This window comes from Anguilla rostrata, chromosome 7, assembly GCF_018555375.3.
Source record: "Anguilla rostrata isolate EN2019 chromosome 7, ASM1855537v3, whole genome shotgun sequence".
Taxonomy (NCBI): domain Eukaryota; kingdom Metazoa; phylum Chordata; class Actinopteri; order Anguilliformes; family Anguillidae; genus Anguilla; species Anguilla rostrata.
This window is the reverse complement of record NC_057939.1, coordinates 15,392,058-15,413,762: the sequence shown is the minus strand read 5'-3', so window position 1 is coordinate 15,413,762 and position 21,705 is coordinate 15,392,058. Positions and strand designations below refer to the sequence as shown.

At 45.6% G+C, this 21,705-nt stretch overlaps 1 protein-coding gene across 15 annotated transcripts in view; it reads right to left on the bottom strand.

Moving 5' to 3' along the window:
* The window catches only part of LOC135259135 (FERM domain-containing protein 4A-like), a 148,541-nt gene that overhangs the window by 10,578 nt on the left and 116,258 nt on the right, over positions 1-21,705 (bottom strand). For 10 of the 15 annotated variants that reach the window (XR_010331208.1, XM_064343097.1, XM_064343098.1 and 7 more), the window contains exons 8-17: positions 20,611-20,694; positions 19,643-19,708; positions 18,988-19,045; positions 18,082-18,168; positions 9,980-10,055; positions 8,033-8,175; positions 7,550-7,691; positions 2,507-2,640; positions 2,255-2,377; positions 861-1,092 (exon numbers count right to left, since the gene is read on the bottom strand). Coding sequence is in view for 14 of the 15 variants with exons in the window: in XM_064343097.1 (XP_064199167.1) it covers positions 861-1,092; positions 2,255-2,377; positions 2,507-2,640; positions 7,550-7,691; positions 8,033-8,175; positions 9,980-10,055; positions 18,082-18,168; positions 18,988-19,045; positions 19,643-19,708; positions 20,611-20,694 (1,145 nt within the window). In the remaining variant the exon portion in view is untranslated. Of the gene's footprint in view, positions 1-860; positions 1,093-2,254; positions 2,378-2,506; positions 2,641-7,549; positions 7,692-8,032; positions 8,176-9,978; positions 10,056-10,241; positions 10,376-18,081; positions 18,169-18,987; positions 19,046-19,642; positions 19,709-20,610; positions 20,695-21,705 lie in introns of those variants that run through there. The other 5 variants (XM_064343104.1, XM_064343092.1, XM_064343094.1 and 2 more) reach the window with 3 other exon arrangements.

Sequence of the window (21,705 nt, the reverse complement as noted above, 5' to 3'; positions counted from 1 at the left end):
GAAGTATAAAGTACTAATGGACAAAATACATCTATATTTACTACCAGCTGGGGATGTTTTATTATTCCAAAGGGAAGTTTAGTCATTTGGCCAAATACTGACAACATAATGGGCAGAATGCGTATTTACCATATTCATACACACACTGTGAATGTCATTCTCACACAATTAACATTAGCGCTTGATTGGAAAGAGCTAACTACGATCCACAACAGCGTATGGCTTTAATAGGTTTTCTAATTATCTAGCTTCCCGGAGTATGAAATGAGATTGGCAAGTGAATTTCTTTTTAAAGTCTTTCAAAACTATCCAAATGTTACCCTGTTGTTTATCGTCTTCCCTTGTGCATTCACAGAAATATCACTCAATAACAGCCTTTCACTTTCACTGATTTCATCTATGAGAACAAAGCCAGGATACCGCCATTCTATTATTACTGTGCCCGTAGCCTGTGTTATATAAATCACCCTGACATTTTAAAAGAACAACCTGGGGAGAATAAAAACATTTAAAAGTACACATTTAAAAGTTTGCCTGGAATATGAGTATGGAGGTTTATAGGACTGCGATTTCATCTTTGAAGGCTAGATTCCATATTAAGCAAATGGGGCTTAAATTGAAAACACAGAAGTTTCCGTTAAGCTAGTGTTTCTTTGTACTGCTCACTATAGTCACCTGACCAATCAGAGCAAATACTTTCTGTCAGGAGGCCAATTGTTACACAGCACTAAAAATAGACTCAGATTAGATTAGTGTGACGCACCTGAGCGAATTGGACTGAAAAGCACTGAGCAGTTATGGAATGAAACTCTGGATTTTTTGTTTCTATGGCAGTGTGGCCATCTGAGCCTGGGACTCACCCTCTATAATGAGTGATGCCCGCTGCGTGGGCTTCTTGCCCGAGCGGACACGGTGCTCGTTGATGGCGTTCTCGATGTCCTGCAGCTTCTTGAGGGCGTTCAGGTAGGAGGTCTTCCGCTGCTTCTTCAGCTTCTTGCTGGTGACGTGGGGGTCGCTGGCCAGCCGCCGCGCCGCCTCGGTGATCTGCGACTGGATGGCGAACTCCCGCTCCAGCCTCTCCAGCTCCTCCTCCTGCCACAAGCACACAGACACACACGTATTAACATACACTAGCCTTTTACTGTAAATGCACATGCTTTAACGCACTACTGCCCTGTACATACCTGCATATCGGTGTTATGACTAAAATTCCTGTGTGGAATGCTGATATCTTTCTTCTTTATAACATTAACAACATTTATCTAAAACATATCTCACCATATCTTAAATGGCTCACAAGTACTTCTAAAAATATCTTGTGATATCACAGACGTCTCTAATTCCACTGCCACAAAGGACTGTGATTGGGGGAGGGGGGACGGGGACAACTGGGCTCGTTGTGGGATCTCCGGCCCTCTCCCGCATCCAAGAACCACAGCCGCACTGTCAGTGACCTCAGCCCCGGGGCAGAGGCCCAGGGCGAAGGAGGAGCCGAACGGTCCGCGGGGTTGAGCTCCGCACAGAACGACAGCGGAGCTCAAGAACCAGCGGAGAGCTCTCGGAAAGGTAGGCGCGCTCATAAACGAGATTAGGTCACACGCGAAAGGGCTATCTCACGCGACTGGAATCCCTCGGACCAGCACTCCCTGCGTGCGCTCGGAACACGGTCTCCCACGCCGAGCGGATAAATGTCTGCCTTGCTTCAGCTCGCTGTTCATAACAGCGCATTTGGCTTTAAGCTGGGTAGCAACAGATCCCTCTGTTTCTGTTAGGCAATCACAATATCACTCCCTTGGCTTTGTTTCAGTGCACACAAAACCCACTACTGCCACTTCCCACGATAAACATGAGGCTGCCTATTTTTAGACAGCAGACACAATTGTGGAAAGAGTAGGTAACAATGATTATTTAAGATTCAAATGGGCAGGACAATGAATCAATACATGGTTAAGGATAAAACAAAAATTTTATTATTCAAATATTTCAATTAGCAAAGATTAAAAAGAAACTGACCCAATTTTAAATGTCATGATATTAAACAACAAGAAAGATGCTTAACATTTTGTTTCAGACAGTGAATCTGGAAAAGAAAAAGATGGGTATGAAATATTCAAATATCAAATTACTGGACGTGCACATACTTCATCACAGACCAGAATCTGGTCAGTTTAACTCTGCAGAAGTTTGCAGATCCCATTAACCATGCTGAAAAGGTCAAAGGTTGTAGGAAGTGCTCGATGTGCCAGTCTCTCACCTCTCCCTTTGGCAGTATCTTCTGTTCATCCAGCTTGAACGCTGTGCCAATCTTGCGGCGGACAGTCGGAGGCTCCTCGCCCGGGTCCAGGGGGTACTCCTTGGGCAGCTTACCAGTCAGTTCCTGATGCAGAGAGAGACAGAACATGAGGACACTCCCAAATGCTAACGTCACTTGTTGGTCTACTATACATTCTGCTTGCAACTTGGGCCTCCCTCCTGAAGGGGGAGCCATCCTGGCCCTGGCTCTTACTGCCTCTCGGATGCAGATGTTCTTGAGCTCCTCCAGTCGCTGCCGCAGTGTCTCCTCCAGGGCTTCTTGCCTGGCCTTGAGGGCAGCTAGCATGTCCTTCTTGGCGGTCTGGGAGCTATCCGACTCCTGGGAACCTGTCAATACACATTTCCTTGATTTGGTTCACCCCGCTAACAATGCACCGCCCGACATCTGTAATAAAGCTCAAAACCTGACTCCAGGCAGATACTGCCACAGGCAGTCCCAAGCTCTTTTCATACAAACAACGAAGGTAAAGCAGTGAACCCTTTCTGACCTTCGAGATAACAAAAAAAAAACCTGTTCCAGACAGAGCCTAAACAAAGCTTGACCCTTCCATAAACACCCCTGCCCTGGGATCGGGTGATACTGGGTCAGACATCGGTAGAAATGTTATCTCTTCCATCTCAATAAAGAGTGAAAAGGGCAAATGTGGCTTTATTTCTGGGACAGGAGTGGTGGAGTCTAGTCTTTTGGGCAGTCACAATGAAAGACTTGCAGCATCACTGTCTGCGTGTTTTTAAAAAAAATATGCTCTAGTCAAGGGGATGGGGAGCAAGAGGAACCAACCAAGTACATGTTTCTGACAAGCCTTTCATTGAAGACACCAATGTGTGAGAACTTGTACTGATTCTCAGACATTTTTAGGCTCACTTCCCCCAGACATACCATACACTGTTCACTACTCCCAGATATACACTAGTGAGTATACCCCCTCTAGCAAAGATAAAATCAACACTAGGACCAACCTGAACTGGGTTTGTTGCAGCACTTCATAGTTTTTCCACATAAGGAGATAAACTGTAAAATATATGCTTGGCTCTCCTTGATAAATTAAAATGTGTCCAAAACAATTGGATGTTTTTAATGCATAATAATAAAATGGATAAATATTGAACAAAATTGTTTATTCCATGTATCCCCTAAACAAGAGTCTGAGACTCAGTTCACCACAGCTACATACTGAATCAAAAAGTGAAAACACAGATTTTTCACCTTAATGTACAAAACCTACGTGGCTACAGTAGATGTACAGGCTTATGCTACATGATAGTAGTACGGCTGTGCAGTCTTTGCATTCCACAGCGCTCTAATAAAATAAGCACCGGCTCATTGTGAAGGCTGGAAAAGGAAGAAGCGTGTTATTGTGACAGAGGTTCAAAAGGACACATCCGTTCAGACACGGAGCGAACACCCAGACGCTGAGCTGTTCGTCGAGGGGGCGAAACAAGGTGTGCAGCTAACAGCGGCGGATATCCGTCAGGCAGAGAGTGGGGGCCGGCCCGAGCGGCTCCGTGTCAACAGTGCTTCCTGAGGAGAGGGGATTCACATGGGGGGGGACATTACACTAACGGCACATTCATTCATTACCCTAACTGCCTGAAAGGAAAATGACCGGATGGTGTTAACTTTGCTCCCTGGGGCCACATGATTTAGTCCAGGGCTCATCTCTGTGTGACAGGCAAACCGGCCGTGTAAACCGACCGTTCGAGCTCCGACTCCCCGGGTGTAGAGAAAAGACAGCGGGTTGATGTGCGGTTTCCTGTGCTCACCCAGGTTGGAGCGGTCGACCGTGGGACGGTTGCATTCATAACAAAGACGTGAGATGGGGGCAGGGTTGCGGTGTTTACTCAACGTTACGGATTCTCTGAGAGCGTCGCTGGCCTGTCAGAGAAATGGTTCTCTCACGGCGACCTTGCACCACCATCGCTCCGTTGCTTTTCTATTTCCTGTCGCTTACTAGAAAGTGACAGAATTCGGGGAGGTGAAAAACATTCACTGCTCGTTGAGTGGCAGTACTCCGGAAAAATGCGTGCCTCTCTTGTGAGATGAGGAGCCGTGCAAGTTATCCACAAGACTCCCTGATGTGTCCTAATTTACAGCCACGGGGCAAATCTTAGCAAGCCTCATCTTATGGGAGAAATTAGACTGCTGTAAGACCCACACAGTCCAAAAGAAGCATTCAGTAACACATGACACATATTTACAATTTTGCCTAAACTGCTACACTGTGCTTGACATTCCCAAGCAGGATTAAGGACCCTCCACACCCTTGACACCAACCAATAACCGCACACAAGCATCCTTTTGTGCAACCCCGATCACTGCTTTTGCAAATAAAGATAAACATGCAGCACCACTAAAGAGACAAATCTGCCGCAATAAGAACAGAGCCGTTTCACCGTCTGGTTGGGTTCCCAGCAGTTAACCCGCTGACGGCCCCACCCCCGTGCCCGTGGAGCCTGACCGCAGTGTCTGCTCGGGGGGTGGGAGGGGGGGGTATCAATGAGGGCTGGTAATTAGGTGAGACAGCAGAGCAGGGGACCGTGTTCAGGGCTGCTCAGCCACTTTCTCTAATTACCCTCCTCTAAACGAGCTGGCCAGCCAAGCGCCGCGCCGCCCCATTAAAGCAATCACAAGATAAGACCCAGTGGGCAAGATCTGCAGGAGCATCCATCGCAGTCGCGTTGGTTTTCAAAGCTCCGCGGCTTGCGCCGCTCTGTAACCGATGGCGGTTTTTGCCATACTGAGGAGATGATAGCGAGATGGAGAAGTTTGTTCTTGACTGGCTGGCAGGTTTATTGGTCTTTTCTCCCTCAGCGATTTGTCAATGATCGAACCTGGTGGGGGCTCGGGTGTCCCCGGGGGTTAAACTTTCAGGCGTTAAAATCCATTTCTCTCAAACGGAGGAAATGAAGGAACACTCCACTTGATGCAAGCTTCAGGATAAGGCCTTAGGGCAAGTGGAGGAAATATCCACAGAGCCATTTTTCACAGTGTGAAGCTTCCTCCAGAGAATGGGAGAAAGTGCAGGATTGCTGGCAAGGAGATTAACATGCGTTAAGATTTATGAAATAGCAACATTGTGGTTTTCTTATTTTTGGGGAGAAAAAAGAAAACAAAATAAAATAGCTGTGGGGAAAATGTCTTAAAAGTGCAAGGATGTCTACAGATCAGCAGAATGTGAGGTAGCATAAAAAGTAATTTACTGAAGATTTCAGGCAGAGGCTGAGAAGCACTACAGAAAAAGAGTGTTACAAATAAAAAAGACTCCAAATTAACCTCTTTCATGGCCTCATATGAGAGGCAGAACCTGTCAGTATTCAGGTGCAGGAGCTTAGATCTGCTGAAATATAAAGTTGATGCAAATATGCCAAGACCTTGCTTGCCTGTGCTGAGCAATCCAATTCCCCGGCTGAGCACAGCCCTGTTGGGTTGAAGTGTGAAGCAGCTAAAAGCAGCCCAGTTTGCTATGAGATTTAGGGGGAGCAGGGCTGGAGCTGTGTTCTCACCCCACAGCGTGGAGCTGGGGCCACTTCCTCATCGGGGCCCACGGGCTCGCAGTGGAGCAGCCAAAGGGGCCCGCTCCATGTTGGGGTCACAGCCCGGGTCAGGGCCTCCTGCCTGAAGATGGAACCCGGGGTCAACTGTTTCTGGCAGGGCAAGGGCAGGAAGGCAATATTTCAACACATAAGCCCCAACCTCTCCCCTACCAAGGAACAGGATGCACCTCCAAACAGTCCATACTATTCTGTACTTTACACCCAGGAATCACATTCACAAGCTGAGGACTCATTCAGTACCAGGATAAAAAGAGCTACTCTAAAAGAAGGGCATGGTATGCAGTCCGATTTAAACCAAAGCAATCATCCTTTCCTACACACAGTGAGAAAAACCATAACTATGCTCTGCTATAACCTTTACCCCATAGCCACTGGTTCAGCTAAAATATGACTTGTTAAGTGAAAGATGACAGGAATTTAAACACATTCCAAACCAGACCATCATCATTTGTCTGCAACTGTATATGCTTTGTGATTTTCCCATACTCATTCATTCAATTATAACGCTCTTGCTAGACAGTGTCTTGTTTACAAGTTTTTCAGCGCGAGACATGGAACTGAAGACTTAATCTCCTCACAGCCCCAGCCGACATACCATGCTCTAACAACTGTCCCCTGTCCAACTCCCACCACCAGCCCCCTCCTCTACACGAGAGAGAGAGAGACTGCTTTCTCTGCATGTGTGGCCAATAAATAAGACATGCTGATCTCTGCTTATGAAACAGGACCCTAATGAGAAAGTATTAAACACAGCACTTCCCCTTAGGACCTCACCGCTCAAACAAGAAAACTGAAACCCAGGCCTCCGTCCAAAATCAACACGGAGAAGTCAGAAGGCCCTCCGGTTATTTCACACACACTCATTTCCTTCTCCCATTGCAGGCGGAGAAATCAAACCCAGACAATGGAGTGTATTGCTCACTCAGCCCGGCATTGTCCGCAGCAGAACACGCGCTCGAGCTTCGCGCGAGCACAATGTCCCGAGGTCTTCGAAAGGGTGTCTGTCACCAAACACATTACGCCAAACAATGGGGGCAAACAGCAGGCACAATGCACTAAAGCATGAATGTAAGCTATAATTACACTAGCACATGTACACACACTAAAACACAGCTAGTAAGAGAACAGGGTCCTGGGTTTAAGGCCTGGTGTATAACAGGAGAGTTCTTGTTTTGAAGGCCTGGTGCATGACAGTATAGAGTTCTGGTTCTGAAGGCCTAGTGTATGACAGTATAGAGTTCTGGTTCTGAAGGCCTGGTGCATGACAGTATATAGTTCTGGTTCTGAAGGCCTGGTGTATGACAGTATATAGTTCTGGTTCTGAAGGCCTAGTGTATGACAGTATATAGTTCTGGTTCTGAAGGCTGGTGTATGACAGTATAGAGTTCTGGTTCTGAAGGCCAGTGTATGACAGTATAGAGTTCTGGTTCTGAAGGTCTAGTGTATGACAGTATATAGTTCTGGTTCTGAAGGCCTAGTGTATGACAGTATATAGTTCTGGTTCTGAAGGCCGGTGTATGACAGTATAGAGTTCTGGTTCTGAAGGCCTGGTGTACGACAGTATATAGTTCTGGTTCTGAAGGCCTAGTGTATGACAGTATATAGTTCTGGTTCTGAAGGCCGGTGTATGACAGTATAGAGTCCTGGTTCTGAAGGCTTGGTGTATCTCTGCTCTTCTCACCTGATGACAGAAGACTCCCACTACTCCCGCTGATAATCTTTCCCTTGCTGCCCATGTTGGCCAGTTTGGAAGTCTTCAGTGTTCCAGTCTCCGTCAGGTCAATCGCGATCTCACTCAGGCTTCGTGCCGCATGGATTTTTGACTGCAGAGACCAACGAAAAATAAGTTATTTAACAGAAAAGTAAACATTTAATGACTTGACTATATTTTATCTATTAAATAAAGTGAAGACACTATTTACAAAGGACCTAAACAGGCTGAGAAGATGCATCAATAATTTGCCAATTAGAAAAAATAAGATTGTTCTCTAGAAACCTCTGGACCAAGAACTTATATAGTCATATTGGACAGTCTCTGCGAGCAGAACATCTTAAGCTGTAAAAGAATCCAAAGATTACAGACCAGGCCCACAGAGGAGTACTCCACGCAAAAAACGGCCAAAGCCTGTGAACCCAGAGCTCTTCTTGCAGTCTTCTCGCTCACCTTGCTCTGTTTTCTGTCCAGGTAGAACTGGTGCTGGCTGATGGCCATGGCCCAGATGGACTTTATCAGGGCGGGGCAGGCATACCAGGTGTGCACCGCGATGCCACTGTGGCCAAACGTCCTTCGGGTCACCGACGCCCTGCAGTTGGAGGGAACATCAAAACCACTTTATATACACTGTATACAACAGTGTTGTTCTTTACAAGAACTATTATACATGATCTATAACTACCCAACATGGAATTATATTCTGTATAGACCAATAACCTGCAAAGATATGCTCTGGCAATAAACCTTGTTTACAAAGATATCTAGAAATTATATAGTGATCATTAAATTTCATTTAAATAACACACCAAAAATTAACTACCGCAATGTAATTAACATACTTTGAAGCCGCACAAACCCATTTTATAAGCAAGGATAATAATGTTTTTTGCACACAGTGGTGCTTATATACGAATTTGAAACCACAAACACTTTTATATACCCTATTTACGCTTACGTTAATATTTTCCATGGTATTTGAGCGTCATTTAAAACACAAAGCACTTAAAATACATGCATTTTATAACAGCCCTGATTGAGTTTTACAGTTAAAAAGGCTTATTAAAATGGTGCCACATATGGAGTTTCCCATATTCTACAACACAGGCTGTTGCCTGAGACACTTCTATCTGATTATCAAACTGGCTTTCACCTAACAGAGACATTAGGCTGCGAACATAAAACAAATATAGCTGTTTTCTTCTTTGGGGAAAAAAAAGGGTTCACTGTATGTTAAGTAGACCGAACAGTTACAGCAGTGAAAGTGACTGCCATTTCCCCCCCCAGGCTGGTATTAAAGCATCATAAATCTTTTTTAAACCGTTAGCAACCATGCCTCAGCCTCTGTCAAGGATAGCTGGGAACAAATGGAATCTTCCACCTCGCTTCACTTGGGTGACGTTGCTTATTTAAAGGGACTGAAAGTAGCCTGATAGCAATCTCTTCTAAAAGGGAACGGTTTTAATGCAGTAACAGCCCTGCAAAGGTTGACCACTTTCAAACGCTGCTCTTTTCTCTTCCTGTACTAATATCCTAATATTAACTAGTGGAATAAATATTTAAGCCTACTATACAGAGCTAAATAGGTACAGTAAAAGGCCCAATCAGGAAAGTGCATTATTGGATATATAAAATATTACAGCAAGGGCCATTTACCATGTCTGTGTTTAATTTTCAAATGACTTTTTCCAAATACACTGAGATAATTAGAAGAAAACTCAGCCATGTCAATCTGATATCAGAAACCCAGAGAACCGTATTCAACCGTACCGTAGGGATTCATTTAAGAAAGTGTGCTGTGGTAGAGTACAGCACATTCTCAAGTCAAGCAACTGCAGGGCTGAACTATCGACCTGTCCCACATACCATGAAGAGGAGGACAGAGAAGCAAAAGAGGGGTAACAGGGGAAATCCACATGATGTAATAGACAATGAAAACAGCAGGATAATCCATTTCTATAACGACTGCATATGTTCTGAAAACTTTCCGTTCAGATTTGTCATTATATACCCCACTGGGTTAGGTCAGCTTCTACACCTAACAGAATAGTCCACCTTGTGACTTGCATTCAGAGTTAGCCTTATATCTACTGTATCAAGCAATCAATCGATGGCAACAGTCAATCAATTAATTGATCAATCAGACAAACCTTATTTCAAGCAGTGTTATTCCAACAGAACTTCTTACAGAGGGGAAAGTTCCTATTAAGATCCAGCCAATTTAAAAGATAAATAAGTAATAAAGTACTATGAAGAATAGGATGGAATTCTGAATCAAGCACACAAGAATAGCCGCTAGTACTCACAGAAGAGTCAGCACAGACACCAGTTTTCTAAGACCGGGAGGTCAGAAGTCAGATGGGTTCCCCCAGCAACAGTGCCATGTTTTATAGATTTACCTGCGAGGGTCATGAACTTCCACAGAAAACTTCTTCTCTCTGAAGTACAGGTTCTCCAGCTGCCTCCATTGGAACACCTACAGCGCAGGAGAGACACACACAGACGTGACTCTTCCCATCTTCCTCCGCGGTGGCTGTATCTCAAGCAAAGAGAGGATTGCTGGCTCTAATCACATCCAGACGCGGTCGGGTTCGCAAACTCCGGCTGTCCGGCCTGGCTCTGCGCTCCGAAAAAGAGGGAAATGGCTTCTTTTTCTACTCACTTCCACCTCTTTTCCCTCTCAGAACTCCCGACAGCCACTCTCCCTGTGTTAAATCACTCCAAAGAGGCAGAGTGTGCTCGGAGGCGGTCTGTGGGAGTGTGTGGCTGCAGTACGAGTTTCCTCTCCGTGGAGCAGGAGGCATTCTGTTCTAAAACCCCCCTCCGCCCAAATCCCCCCTGCCCCTCCCACAACCCATCCCACCTCCCCGTGGGACTGTACTTCCTGCACGAAAATCAGGCAGCCGGCATAGGCCTCCCAATCCAAAGGGGGGGGGGGGGGGTGGACAGAGTTCAGAGGAGCAGAGAGAGTTTCGTTTGCTATGGGCAGCTCCCCTCACCCGACCAAAACAACACCATTGTTGGGATTTTTTTCCCCCCATTTCCCTCCCATTCCCCCATGTGTGCCTGTTCCAGTGGAAAATACACTGTATGTATACACTATATAGAAGCTGCAGCCAGCTGTCCTTTCTGACTGGAATCAGAAACCAAATCAAAAACTATGATACAGAATCTGTGGTCAGGGCCTCTTCCTTTTCAGGAGACAGGACTTGAGAGTAGAGCACACACACACTCCACTCACTCCCTCACAGTCCTACTCTCTCTCTCCTGCTGGTTAAAACAGTCTCTCTCTACAGGAGACACTGGAAATAGAAGTTTTTACAGCTAATTATCATTGCTGTATTAAAAGGCTGTACAGCACAATAGCAGTATGAAACAAGCTATGTTCCATGGGAATCAGTTAACCCTGTGTGGAATGCATTAAATGGTGGGGTGGGGGGTTAAGGGGGAGGGGCAAAGAGGCAAAGAATGTGAACACTCTGGGGCAGAAAGGAAAGGCAGCTGACAAGACAAACACAAGCACTCTGTGCTTAGTCTTAGTCTAACACTTAACAAAGACCAGATAACATAAAACCTGGAATTCAATATATATACATGTATAAACATACACACAAGAAGGGGCCAACACTGTCTTTAGATGCACATGCTTGACTCAAACTTCCACACAGTTTAAGCACTGTATTCCCCATGCAAATCCTGCCTTGACATAAGCAGACATGTGATTGGCTAGACGCAAGTTTCTGGTGGAGACTCTCTGAAAAGTGGGCGTGGCACAGTTAACTCGACTCGGAGTTATAAAAATCCTGGTCTGAGGTGATTTAAGGGCCGTCAGAAAGCATAAGGGAAAAGAAACAGCAAGAGGCAGCGTGATTTAATGGAGGCATTCATCAGTGTAAACATTCTTATTAAATAAGTCAACTGTGCAGGGAGTTTTCACCCCAACTGCTGATTTGCAAAAAACTTAACAACAAAAATAAAAGAACAGAACAGATGTATGTTGTTCCTGACAAAGTCATAGACTGGAAAGATGATTTGTTCATTTTGTTTACGTTGCAGCTACAATCATTTATGAATGATTTAAGCGTCATTCAAACGATAAAAGTCCTGCATAGCTGATAGTCCATAAAAAGCGCTTAGGTTTCTCACGTCACAGTCGGGTCCACAGACAAACGCGGTTGAACATTTAAACCACCCTGAGCCTTCCAGTGGGTTTGTATGGCTAAACGTGACATGGAACGCTTGAGTTCAGAGTCACCGGGGGGCAGGACCCTGGTGAGGAATGGGCGGGGCTCAGCGGCCCACAGCCCTGGCGACTCCATCGAACCGCCGGCGCACACACCGGTAGCACCGCCTGCCCCCCAGCCGACCCGTCTGACACGCAGGCGGCCGACTCGCTTCCAGCCGATCCATCCCAGACACGCGATACATCTTCGGGGAACTCCAGCGGCGACACGTGACCCTCAGCGAGGCAGATTTAGCGGCAGCGCCGGAGACGCGGCGCGCGGCCCCTGCGTGGGCGGAGGCCGCTGACACGGTCGAGCGCAGGGCGGGGAGCGACAGGACAGGGCCTCGGAGAGGGGTTTGATGGATGGCCGTGACTAATGTTCGCAGGGAGGATCAGCTACACTTCGGCCCATATTTCTCCCGCAATTCTGGAATCTGGAACGCATGGCATGGCAGCCATTGGTCATTTGTGAATGTCCCTGTAATTTCCTGGGGGGGGGGGGGGTGGTGGTGTTGGGTGAAGTTGGACATATGCACTTATGACCAATGTACAACTGGCACTGCACAAAACACGCCATTTCTGATTTCTGAGGACAACAGTAAAGGGTGAATACGAATATGCAAACTGTCTGACTAGAAATATTTTGCCGCATGCAGTTTTTGGTCTCGGTTCTGTATGCGACAACCCTGTGCCCATAAAAGTGCTTCAGGGTGTATTTTTCTATGTACAATTCCTATCAAACAATAATTGCTCATGTGAATATGTGAATTCACGTGGGACTAGTCGCCCAAATGTCAACTACAGTTCTGTGTAGAGACTCTCTACGTACTATCAAAGACAATCCACTGTACCATAAATCACTGGCACTGAGAATACAGCTCTAATTCACTTTTTGCTTTTGCAGGCTTTGATCTCAACTCTCTCAAAGTCTTAACACAAAAAATGGACTGGTATGTACAGGCCAATGAGTTGCAGACTAAGCAAACCCCAGCACAAAACAGGAACGGTAACTAACCAACAGCTTGGAAAGTGTCCGCTGGGATATGGCTGTGTGTTTACACCTGGACTCAGGGATTGTCAAATCCAATCCAAAGTTATCCCGGCTCCAGATCCCATAAGGCTGATCCATATGCTTTTTCATTCCGATTGCGCCGTATGGAATGAAAGCCATGTTCCTGGGAATTCTTTTCCCCCTGGTTTTATTTCTTGCGGTGGGAACTCTAAAACCTGTACTTAATAAAAATGCAAAGTCACAAAAACAGAGCTTTATGAAAGCGATATTTTTATTAACTCATTGTGTTTTTGATTTCAAAGATTACAGACTGGGACGTCTCCAGCACTCCCGATAATCTTCCATCTTATTGCCGACTTGTTTCCAACCTTTCTTGCCACACTGTGCTACCAAACAGCAGAAAACAGCCTACATTAGTACCGAGCCTTATTAGACTCACATTAAAAGGCTGTTTAATGTGGACAGTGTTTAAACACAGTAGCTACAATCTAATACTTTTTACTCACTCGCTCAATCACTTAATATTACCACCATGGAGCTGGTCAAAACCTCATGTTCCATTAAATGTTTTTCAAAAACACTCATGTCCTGTAATCAAATGAGTAAACATGTGTCTCTGCAGGCAGTGCCCTATGAAACCAGGCTGATTCATAAGGGTTCAGGAAATGCCTGTCTCAGTATCCATTAATCCCCCGATAAGACAGCAAAAACGAGCCTCCTTTTCACGAAGACAAAGGACGGCGCAGACAGAGCTTAACAAGCATGTGTGTTTGTGTGTGTGTGTGCGTGCATGTGTGTGCGTGCGAGTGTGTATGCGTGCGTGTGTGTGTGTGTGTGTGTATCTGTATGTGTGTGTATGCACGTACACACTATTGACCATTTACAGGGTACCATACTGGCTAACTACTGAAACAGACTTGGGCCTACACTTCCTCTGGTGATTGATTCATATGTGGATAACAATGAGCAAACCTTTTTATGACTTTTGGGTGAGATAAGCCGGCCAGTTAGTGAGAAACAAACACAAACACTCCATCAGTGCTTCCCATTTACAAGAACTAAACCGATCAAAGCAAGCATTAGGTTTGCAAGAACAACAATGGCATTGATGAATACTGCCTCGTGTAGTTCTGCAGTTTCTATGATAAATTAGACCAGAGAGTCACTAAAGGACAAATCATACACACATCGGACTGAAATGTCTTATTTCACTTTGAAACTGCCGAGGCACTTACAATTCCAGTTGTTTTGCACACGCCGCAGGGATACCCTAAAAACCTGCCACTTTTAAAGCAGGCATTTCAACTTCTTCTTAACCAGTAACTGCTCCTTTGTTAAAGATGGCCCTCTAGCTGGCCAAGGAGTCATCTGAGAGGCTGTTTCACATACCATGGTTGCCATGGCAGTAAATATCTAATATTTCTCAATGTACGCGGCTGTTGGCTCCAGCTCCCCCGCGGCCCTCTGGATGACCAGATCAAAGAGGAGGCTGTGAGCTGTAAATCTGGATCAGACACAGTGGTGAACTCAGCCTCCTTAAACAGGAACAGCTGAGAGGGGCAAGTCTTCTGCTGATGTTCTCCAGAGTGAAGTAAGCACCAATTATAGCAAATTACAACTTTTAACCCCGATACACAGGAAATTCATATCGCTCCAAAACACATGCCATACCAAATGTTTTTCATAGTGAGATCTGACTGAGGCACAGCTTTTACAACTAATTATCCAGGAGCTTTTATATCCCTGTAAAAGATATTCTATGACTATTGTCTACCATTATCGGGTTATATTTACCCACAGCCTTTACATTAAATCATATAGGAACTTTATCCTGTAAAAGTACACTGCTCTCGAATTAATGCATACTGTAGTTAGAGAACATAGAGTATAGCTAAGTAGTCCTATCATTGATATTCACTATAATGGAGCTACACAAAGAAACAATACTATTACAAGATATAATTTGACTACAGAACTTCCCATCCTTCTGATGAGCCCTGAGGTTTGGGGGAAGAACGAAAATAAGATCAAAGTGTGGAAGGGAAGGAGGACGGAGAACCCAAATGTCCCGGCAGGACTGGGCCCTTTCACCGCCTGCCATTAAATAATCGGCGCTGACTCGGACCCACCGGTTCCCTCCCGCGCTCCCGGTGACGCAACCCAATTAGCACAAGACCACGGCGTTCCAGGGGTTACCCGGGAAGTCCGCCGGAATCTGATCTCAAACCGCGGGTGAGACCAGCACCGTGCTGGAATGTCGCGATCTGCACGAAGCTGCTGTAAATATGTGCGGGCAGCCTTCTTGCTTTTCCGGCATGTTTTTTGGCACTGGGAGCTGCAAACATCCGCAAAGGACTCCATGTCTTCCTACAGAGCCGCCATAAATCCAAAATTCCTGACTAAATGATTCCATGTGTAAAATACTAGGACAATGCTGGGAAACGGAACACTTCAAATGAGACGAATGAATACGGCTGAGTACCTCTGGTTTTGAGCCCTTGTTATCAGGACTATCTGAAATGTTCACGACTGTGGGAAAAATGAACATATTTCTGCACAGGGACACACTGCACTACAAAGTAATGCTGAACTGCACAACCACATTGAATTAAACAGATTCACTTAAACTGTACGATGTGTTACGAGCTAGACGAGGCGATAGCAGCACTGAACGGAAACATTTTCACATCAGACTATCCTCAGGAAGGCAGAAAAGGTGAGAACTGTGGGTCTCTGAATAGAGCACTGCCGTGTTGGTGACTGTGTAGTTTGGAACAGGGTTTATGACAGAGGGAATGTAAGGCAGCATTATTGGTAACATGAGGCCTAGGGGTGTAACCACCATAAAAAACACTATCGTGGCAATCTGGGAATGACATTTTTGCAGCACTAGTAACTCACAGGCACATTCACGGACTTCCTGCATCCTGGAAACGCAGAACCTTCCTTTCATCTAAAGTCATTAGTCACAGATCTCAGGGACCAGGAGTTTAAGTACAACAATCTCTCTCTCTCTTCCCACTTTCAATTCTATCATTCTCTCTCTACCCCTCTCACAGTAATCATTCTCTCTCTCTCTCCTCTCTCCCTCTCACTTCCAGTTCTCTTCTCAGCTCCATAGTATCAGTTCCATAATTCCAGCATCTTACCTGCCCTGATCTCTGAAGCAGTTCAGAGAGCCATCCCAACAGCACATTTTACCAAGAGGAGCTCTGTGATTCAGGCTGCCTCCTTTTATGCTTCAGGTTATTCCACTGTGCTTACTGTGCTATTTACGGGAAACTTTGGGGGAGAGTATTTGGGGCTTAGTAGTTGTGGTGATGAGAGTGAGTCTGTGAGTGTGTATATGTGTGTGTGTGTGGTGGGGGGGGGGGGCGTAATATTAATGGTGCATTACTTTGGTTAATTTACTATTCACGCTTCACACACAAATTGCTTTACATACATCAGCACATCTCGGCATAACACGTACCCATAGTGCCATGACGTCGGGTCAGTTGGAGGAGGCAATTAAAGACAGAAAAGTGCTGATGCAGGGTTGCCACGGCGATGCCATCCTCCACTCCACTGACCAGGTAATTACCCTTCAGCCTCTGTGTTTTATGGGGCCGCTGCCATTGGAGGAGAAACCCCAGAGGACGCGAGAGAAGGGTCAATCACTTAAGTGTGTCCTCCTGAGAAGTTACTCACACTGCATAAGCCAGCTGTGGCTACTGCGGACAGCTGTGGTCAGGCCAGGGCAAAGGATAAAGCCACAGTTGAAAGAGAGTTTAGCCTCACTGCACCCCCATTCCTCCCTCTCACAAGAGTCCATTGAAACCCAGCGTGGGCCACCTCACAATGGCATATTCTGCAGCAATGCTGATCAAATCATTACAGCAGTTACATATTTCTGTATTTTCACTAAGCTTCGAATCAACAGTTAGCTACTTCTGCCCCCTCCTTGATGTAACATATTGTCTTTTATTGGCCCCGTTCCGGAGGGGAGGGGCCTTCTGTAAAGGTCACCGGTGTACCAGCCTGCCTCACACTCTGAACCTTTATCTGAGACCTTTACAGCTACCCTGCAAACATCCTGCAGGTTTCTGGACCTGATACAGAAGGCCAATCCTGCTGTGTTCCAACTGCCCCCGCACATCAAAAGCTGCGGCAGGCTTTTTTTGGCCCAGTCACTGCACTCTTCATATACGCAACAAAATAATATAACGACCAACCATTTCTACTGACTATTAAAGGCTCTGAAAGTGATACTAAGTGGAATAAAACCAGCAGACCCATTAGGGATTACAGAACTGACCCCCTCCGCGCCCCAAATGCGATCCTACTCATAAACAGAACACACGGCAATGATTTAACTGGCCTGCCAGCATTTTAAACCTCAGAAGTCAACGCCAGCCAAATAAGAAACGGAAAGGTGCTTACGTAAGGGTGCCTTCAGTTCTCAGAGCTATCGTAAAGAACAGCAGCGCTGCCATTTTGGCTCTGCACGGGGCCCAAGGCTCTTTCAGCCTTCAGTTCAGGCTGAAACACCACGGGTGCTGCACCACAGTTGCAGAAAGGCAGCAACGCAACTTCAGCAGCGGAGAGGCGACGCAGAAACATTAACAACGAGGTCATTCGAGGCTGCTGAAGTGAACGACGGCCGCCGGCAGGGGAGGAACTGGTGATCATGTCCCACCTTTAAAGAAGCTCATGAACACACGGCATCCCTCAGAGTGAGAGGTGTCTGTCTCTCTGCTAAGGGACAATGAAGTGGTCTGACCAGTGATGAGTGTTGCCACAGTCAGGTGAGCATTCTTACATTCACACTCTATGCTTTCCTCAGTTCCTGCTCCCTTCCCATTTCATAAGCTCCAAAGAAGAAAAGGCAAAAAGGGAAAAAATTAGAAAGAAAAGTCATTTATAATGGAAAAGGCAAGAGCACCACATGTGCTGCAACTTTTCATGGTTAGAGCTCTGTGGTGTCCGTGCTGCGGTATAATGAAAACTGATCCATTGTCTTTGTGAGCTTCCTCTGTGTTTACAACCACCTGATCGGACAGACTCTGGCAGTGCATTAAAGCACCTGTCATAAGGACTTAAACACACACGCAACACCCCGCAAGTAAAGCCCCATATATACTCCAAAGCCACATATGCTTCTTATAAAGTGCATACAGCATACTCAGCAACTAGAAATGAAAGAAGCAGAGACAGGAAGTGAATGGCATCAGTATAACAGAACCAACGCCACAGTGAGACACGTATTTAGTGAAAAAGACTTACCTTTCTGGGCTTCACCTTGTCCTGGTGATCGTACTGAAAGATGCCTTTGTAGCTCAGTCCCAGCCACCACGGAATACCCTGTTTGTCCTGTTGTGATAGGACAGAGAAGCATTCATCACACAAGGCACTAAGGATTGTGGGATATGCTATCATGCGCTCTCTTTGGCTCCAGGTGGCTGGAACAGAGCCTGCTATTGGGTCTCAGCAGCTAGCTAGCCATATTAGCTGGCACAGCTAAGGCTAGGCTGTAGTCATGGGCCTCTCCAGCTGCTTTGCAAGATGACCGGTATGGTGTCGTGATTAATGACATGGGCTAGAAACCAGGAGGTTGCACAGTTGAATCCCAGGTGGGCCATTACACGCTTGAGTGAGAAATTTAACCCTATTGCAGTTAATATCCAGCTGTACAAAAGGCTAATATGTAACATATAAGCACTGTAATATCCAGTGCCAAACAGGGTTCTCATAAAGGAACATAGGATGTTGGGGTGAGGATGTGGATGTGTATTGACATGCATTTTGTGTTGTTCTTCCATAGTTAGATTAATACTTTTTTTCTATCCATTGTGGTCATTTGTCTTTTACCCTTCTAAACATAAAGGCATTTATGGAATCTTTGGATACAGCACTGGTCCGTCTTGCTTTCAGCAACAGTGACTAATCTGAAATAATGCTAAAATGGATTTACAACCATTGCCCTTCAATTTGTGCTGTAACACAAAGCACCATTTGTTTCTCTCTGCACAACACACAAACCTGTCTCTGATTGGCTCGGTTGTATCCGAGGAGAAAAAAAAAGTACTGAGCTTTTTAAGGTGAATTTAAGTAACCAGGGAATTTAGATCTCAGTATCAAGCACTTTCCACTGACTTAATTTGACACAACCTGAGTGAGATAAGAACCTACCTTTACAGCATAGTAATGGACTCCATATGTGGGGAGAGATTCCACTATGCTCATATAACTGTGGAGGAGAGAAAAAAGACTCATGGAACCCAGAATGCACTCTCAGCTATGAATGACACATATGAAACTAATGTTTATAGCATTGCATATGCACATATATCCCATTACCATGAGCACCGCATACCCAAAGCTTTGGCTGTACAGAAACAAAAAACCTAAACGTATGCATAAACTCATTCAAGAATGCACACATTGGATATTCAGGTCACCCCTGGTTGAACTGACTCCATCAGTCAAGGTGACGGAAGAGATGAATTGTGCTATTGTAAATGCAAACAGTGGTCGTGTACAGACATAAAGGGCTCCTGGGGCTCGTCTCCAAAAATGATAGTGGATCACTTTTCAATGGTCATTTAACATGTATACACAAATTAATGAAACTGTAAGGTTTGTGAGAAAGTCAATAAGTGATTTAGAAAAAACCCCAGGGACAGAGTATGGTTGGACAGTCCAAACAAAGGGCAAGTCAATGTTCCTTACAAGGCGAATTGAGGAATGAGCAGTGCCAAGAAACGAACAGAACCAGGTCATCCTGCTTCACTCCAACAGACAAATGGTTGGCGGGTGACAGGCGGGGATCTCGTGTCCTACTTACTTGACGATGGCCTGGCCCCTGGACTGACCGTTGAGCTTCTTGTAGTGCTCGATCACCCGGTCCTCACTGAAACACGAAGCAAGCAGTGCGTCAGTTCGACACACAACAGAAACGCAGGCCGAAAAGACCCTTTTCATCCAGGGTTCCGGAGTCAGGATTTAACCTGTGTATTATCGGGGTGAAGCGTATCATGGTAATGTGTAAAATGATAAATTTGTAGGGAGTAAGATCGGGCATTTAGAGAAAGTGAGAGGGTGTATCCACCCAAATCGAATGCTGTTCTAGAAGTCCCCTCACACAGATCACACTGCCGTGTAGCGGTGCTAAAATATGCAGAGATCCGTCCATAATTCATCTCGCCAGCGGCAGGATGCCCGTGTGTGTGTCACAGAGCCAGATCTCAGGTCTCGGACCACTGCATTTTGGGATCTGGCCACTGGGGGGAATGTCAAGTGTGTGCTGATTACAAAAAAAGAGATGTTTATAATGAGGTCATATGATGTAATTCAAAATTCTTTGTTCATTTGCACTGTTCATTAATTTTGAGAGTATTTGCAGTCTTGGCTTGAGCACAAATGACAACATAATTTTATTAGACTGAACACAAAATTGTGCTCTCAATTCACTATGGGCTGTGCTCTTTATATAAGCTAGGATTGCACTCATTCACAACGGGGCTGTGTTTTTCACTTAGGCTGGGCTGTGCTCTGTATTCACACTATGGCTGTGCTCTTTAAACAGACTGGGCTGTGCTCTTTGTTTAGACTGGGGCTGTGCACTTAAATTAGGCTGGGCTGTGCTCTGTATTCACTCAATGGATGTGCTCTTTGTTTAGGCTGGGCTGTGCTCTTTATATAGACTGGGGCTGTGCTCTTTGTTTAGGCTGGGCTGTGCTCTTTATATAGACTGGACTGTGCTCTTTATTTAGGTTGGGCTGTGCTCTTCACTGAGACAGCAGTGTGACTCACCAGTAAGCCAGAGACGGATGCTCCTTCAGTGCCTGGGTGGGTAGAGCAGGCAGCTTCTTCAGGTCCGCCCTCGTGACTTCATTACTGATGAGGAAACAACGAATGAGGAAAAAAACATTCAACAATACAGCCACAAAACAAAAAAGAACCCAACCCTATACTTTGCACAACACCACATTTGAACTCCATGAAATCAAAGGGCAAAAAGTTCTGGAGTTAATTTCAGTAAAAACAGTGCTTTATATTAGACAGAAACAACTGCAACAAATTAAATCAAAAGAACCATCGTCATCCACGGGACTGGTTTGCACATCCTTCCTCTCAATCTGAAGAGGTGAGGCGAGGGTCACCAGTGGGGCTGAGGAGGGGTGAATGTGCTCCCTGTGCGGAGTTTCTTGGCATAGTGAAAGTGTGCAACAGATGTGTGCTCTGTCTGTCACAGGGAACAGCTGGATAGGGGAGCGATTGTAGTCCATGACTCAGACCACAGGATCGATCCCCCTACACCCCCCCAGAGACCTCACACACACAAGGCCCCCAGTGCAACCCACGCAGGGCAGCTGCCATTATGTGGAATGGGGGGTGGGGGGGGGGGGGGGTATGGTGCATTCCGGTCCCGTGTGGCTTTCATGTTTATTTTTCTTGCTATTTGCGGAGAGGTCGTTGTATTTTACTACCTTTTAGCCTGACATAATTTTCCAGTAACGTGTACACTTCTCATAGTACCACCACACTTTTTGCTAACTTAACTGTGACAGGAATTTCATTTTCAAGCTCATTTTGAACCAACATGCAGCCAGGTTCACCCAATAAGACAACACAGGAAAATAAAAAATGACAGCCACTCAGCTAAATCACACAGACAACAAAGACACACTGTAAGACCACTGTAAGTGGATCATTCAGGACCCTTTATTATAAAATACCACAGTTTGATTTTCTTATACATCTGTGAGGTATGGCCTATTTGACATTAAACTGATTTACTCCAATAATAACGTCTGGATATATTAAAATAACCGCTCCTCCATTTTAAAAGCCGTATAAACAATAATATGCCATCTGGTGCGCAAGCCAGTAGGATGGAACTGAAGC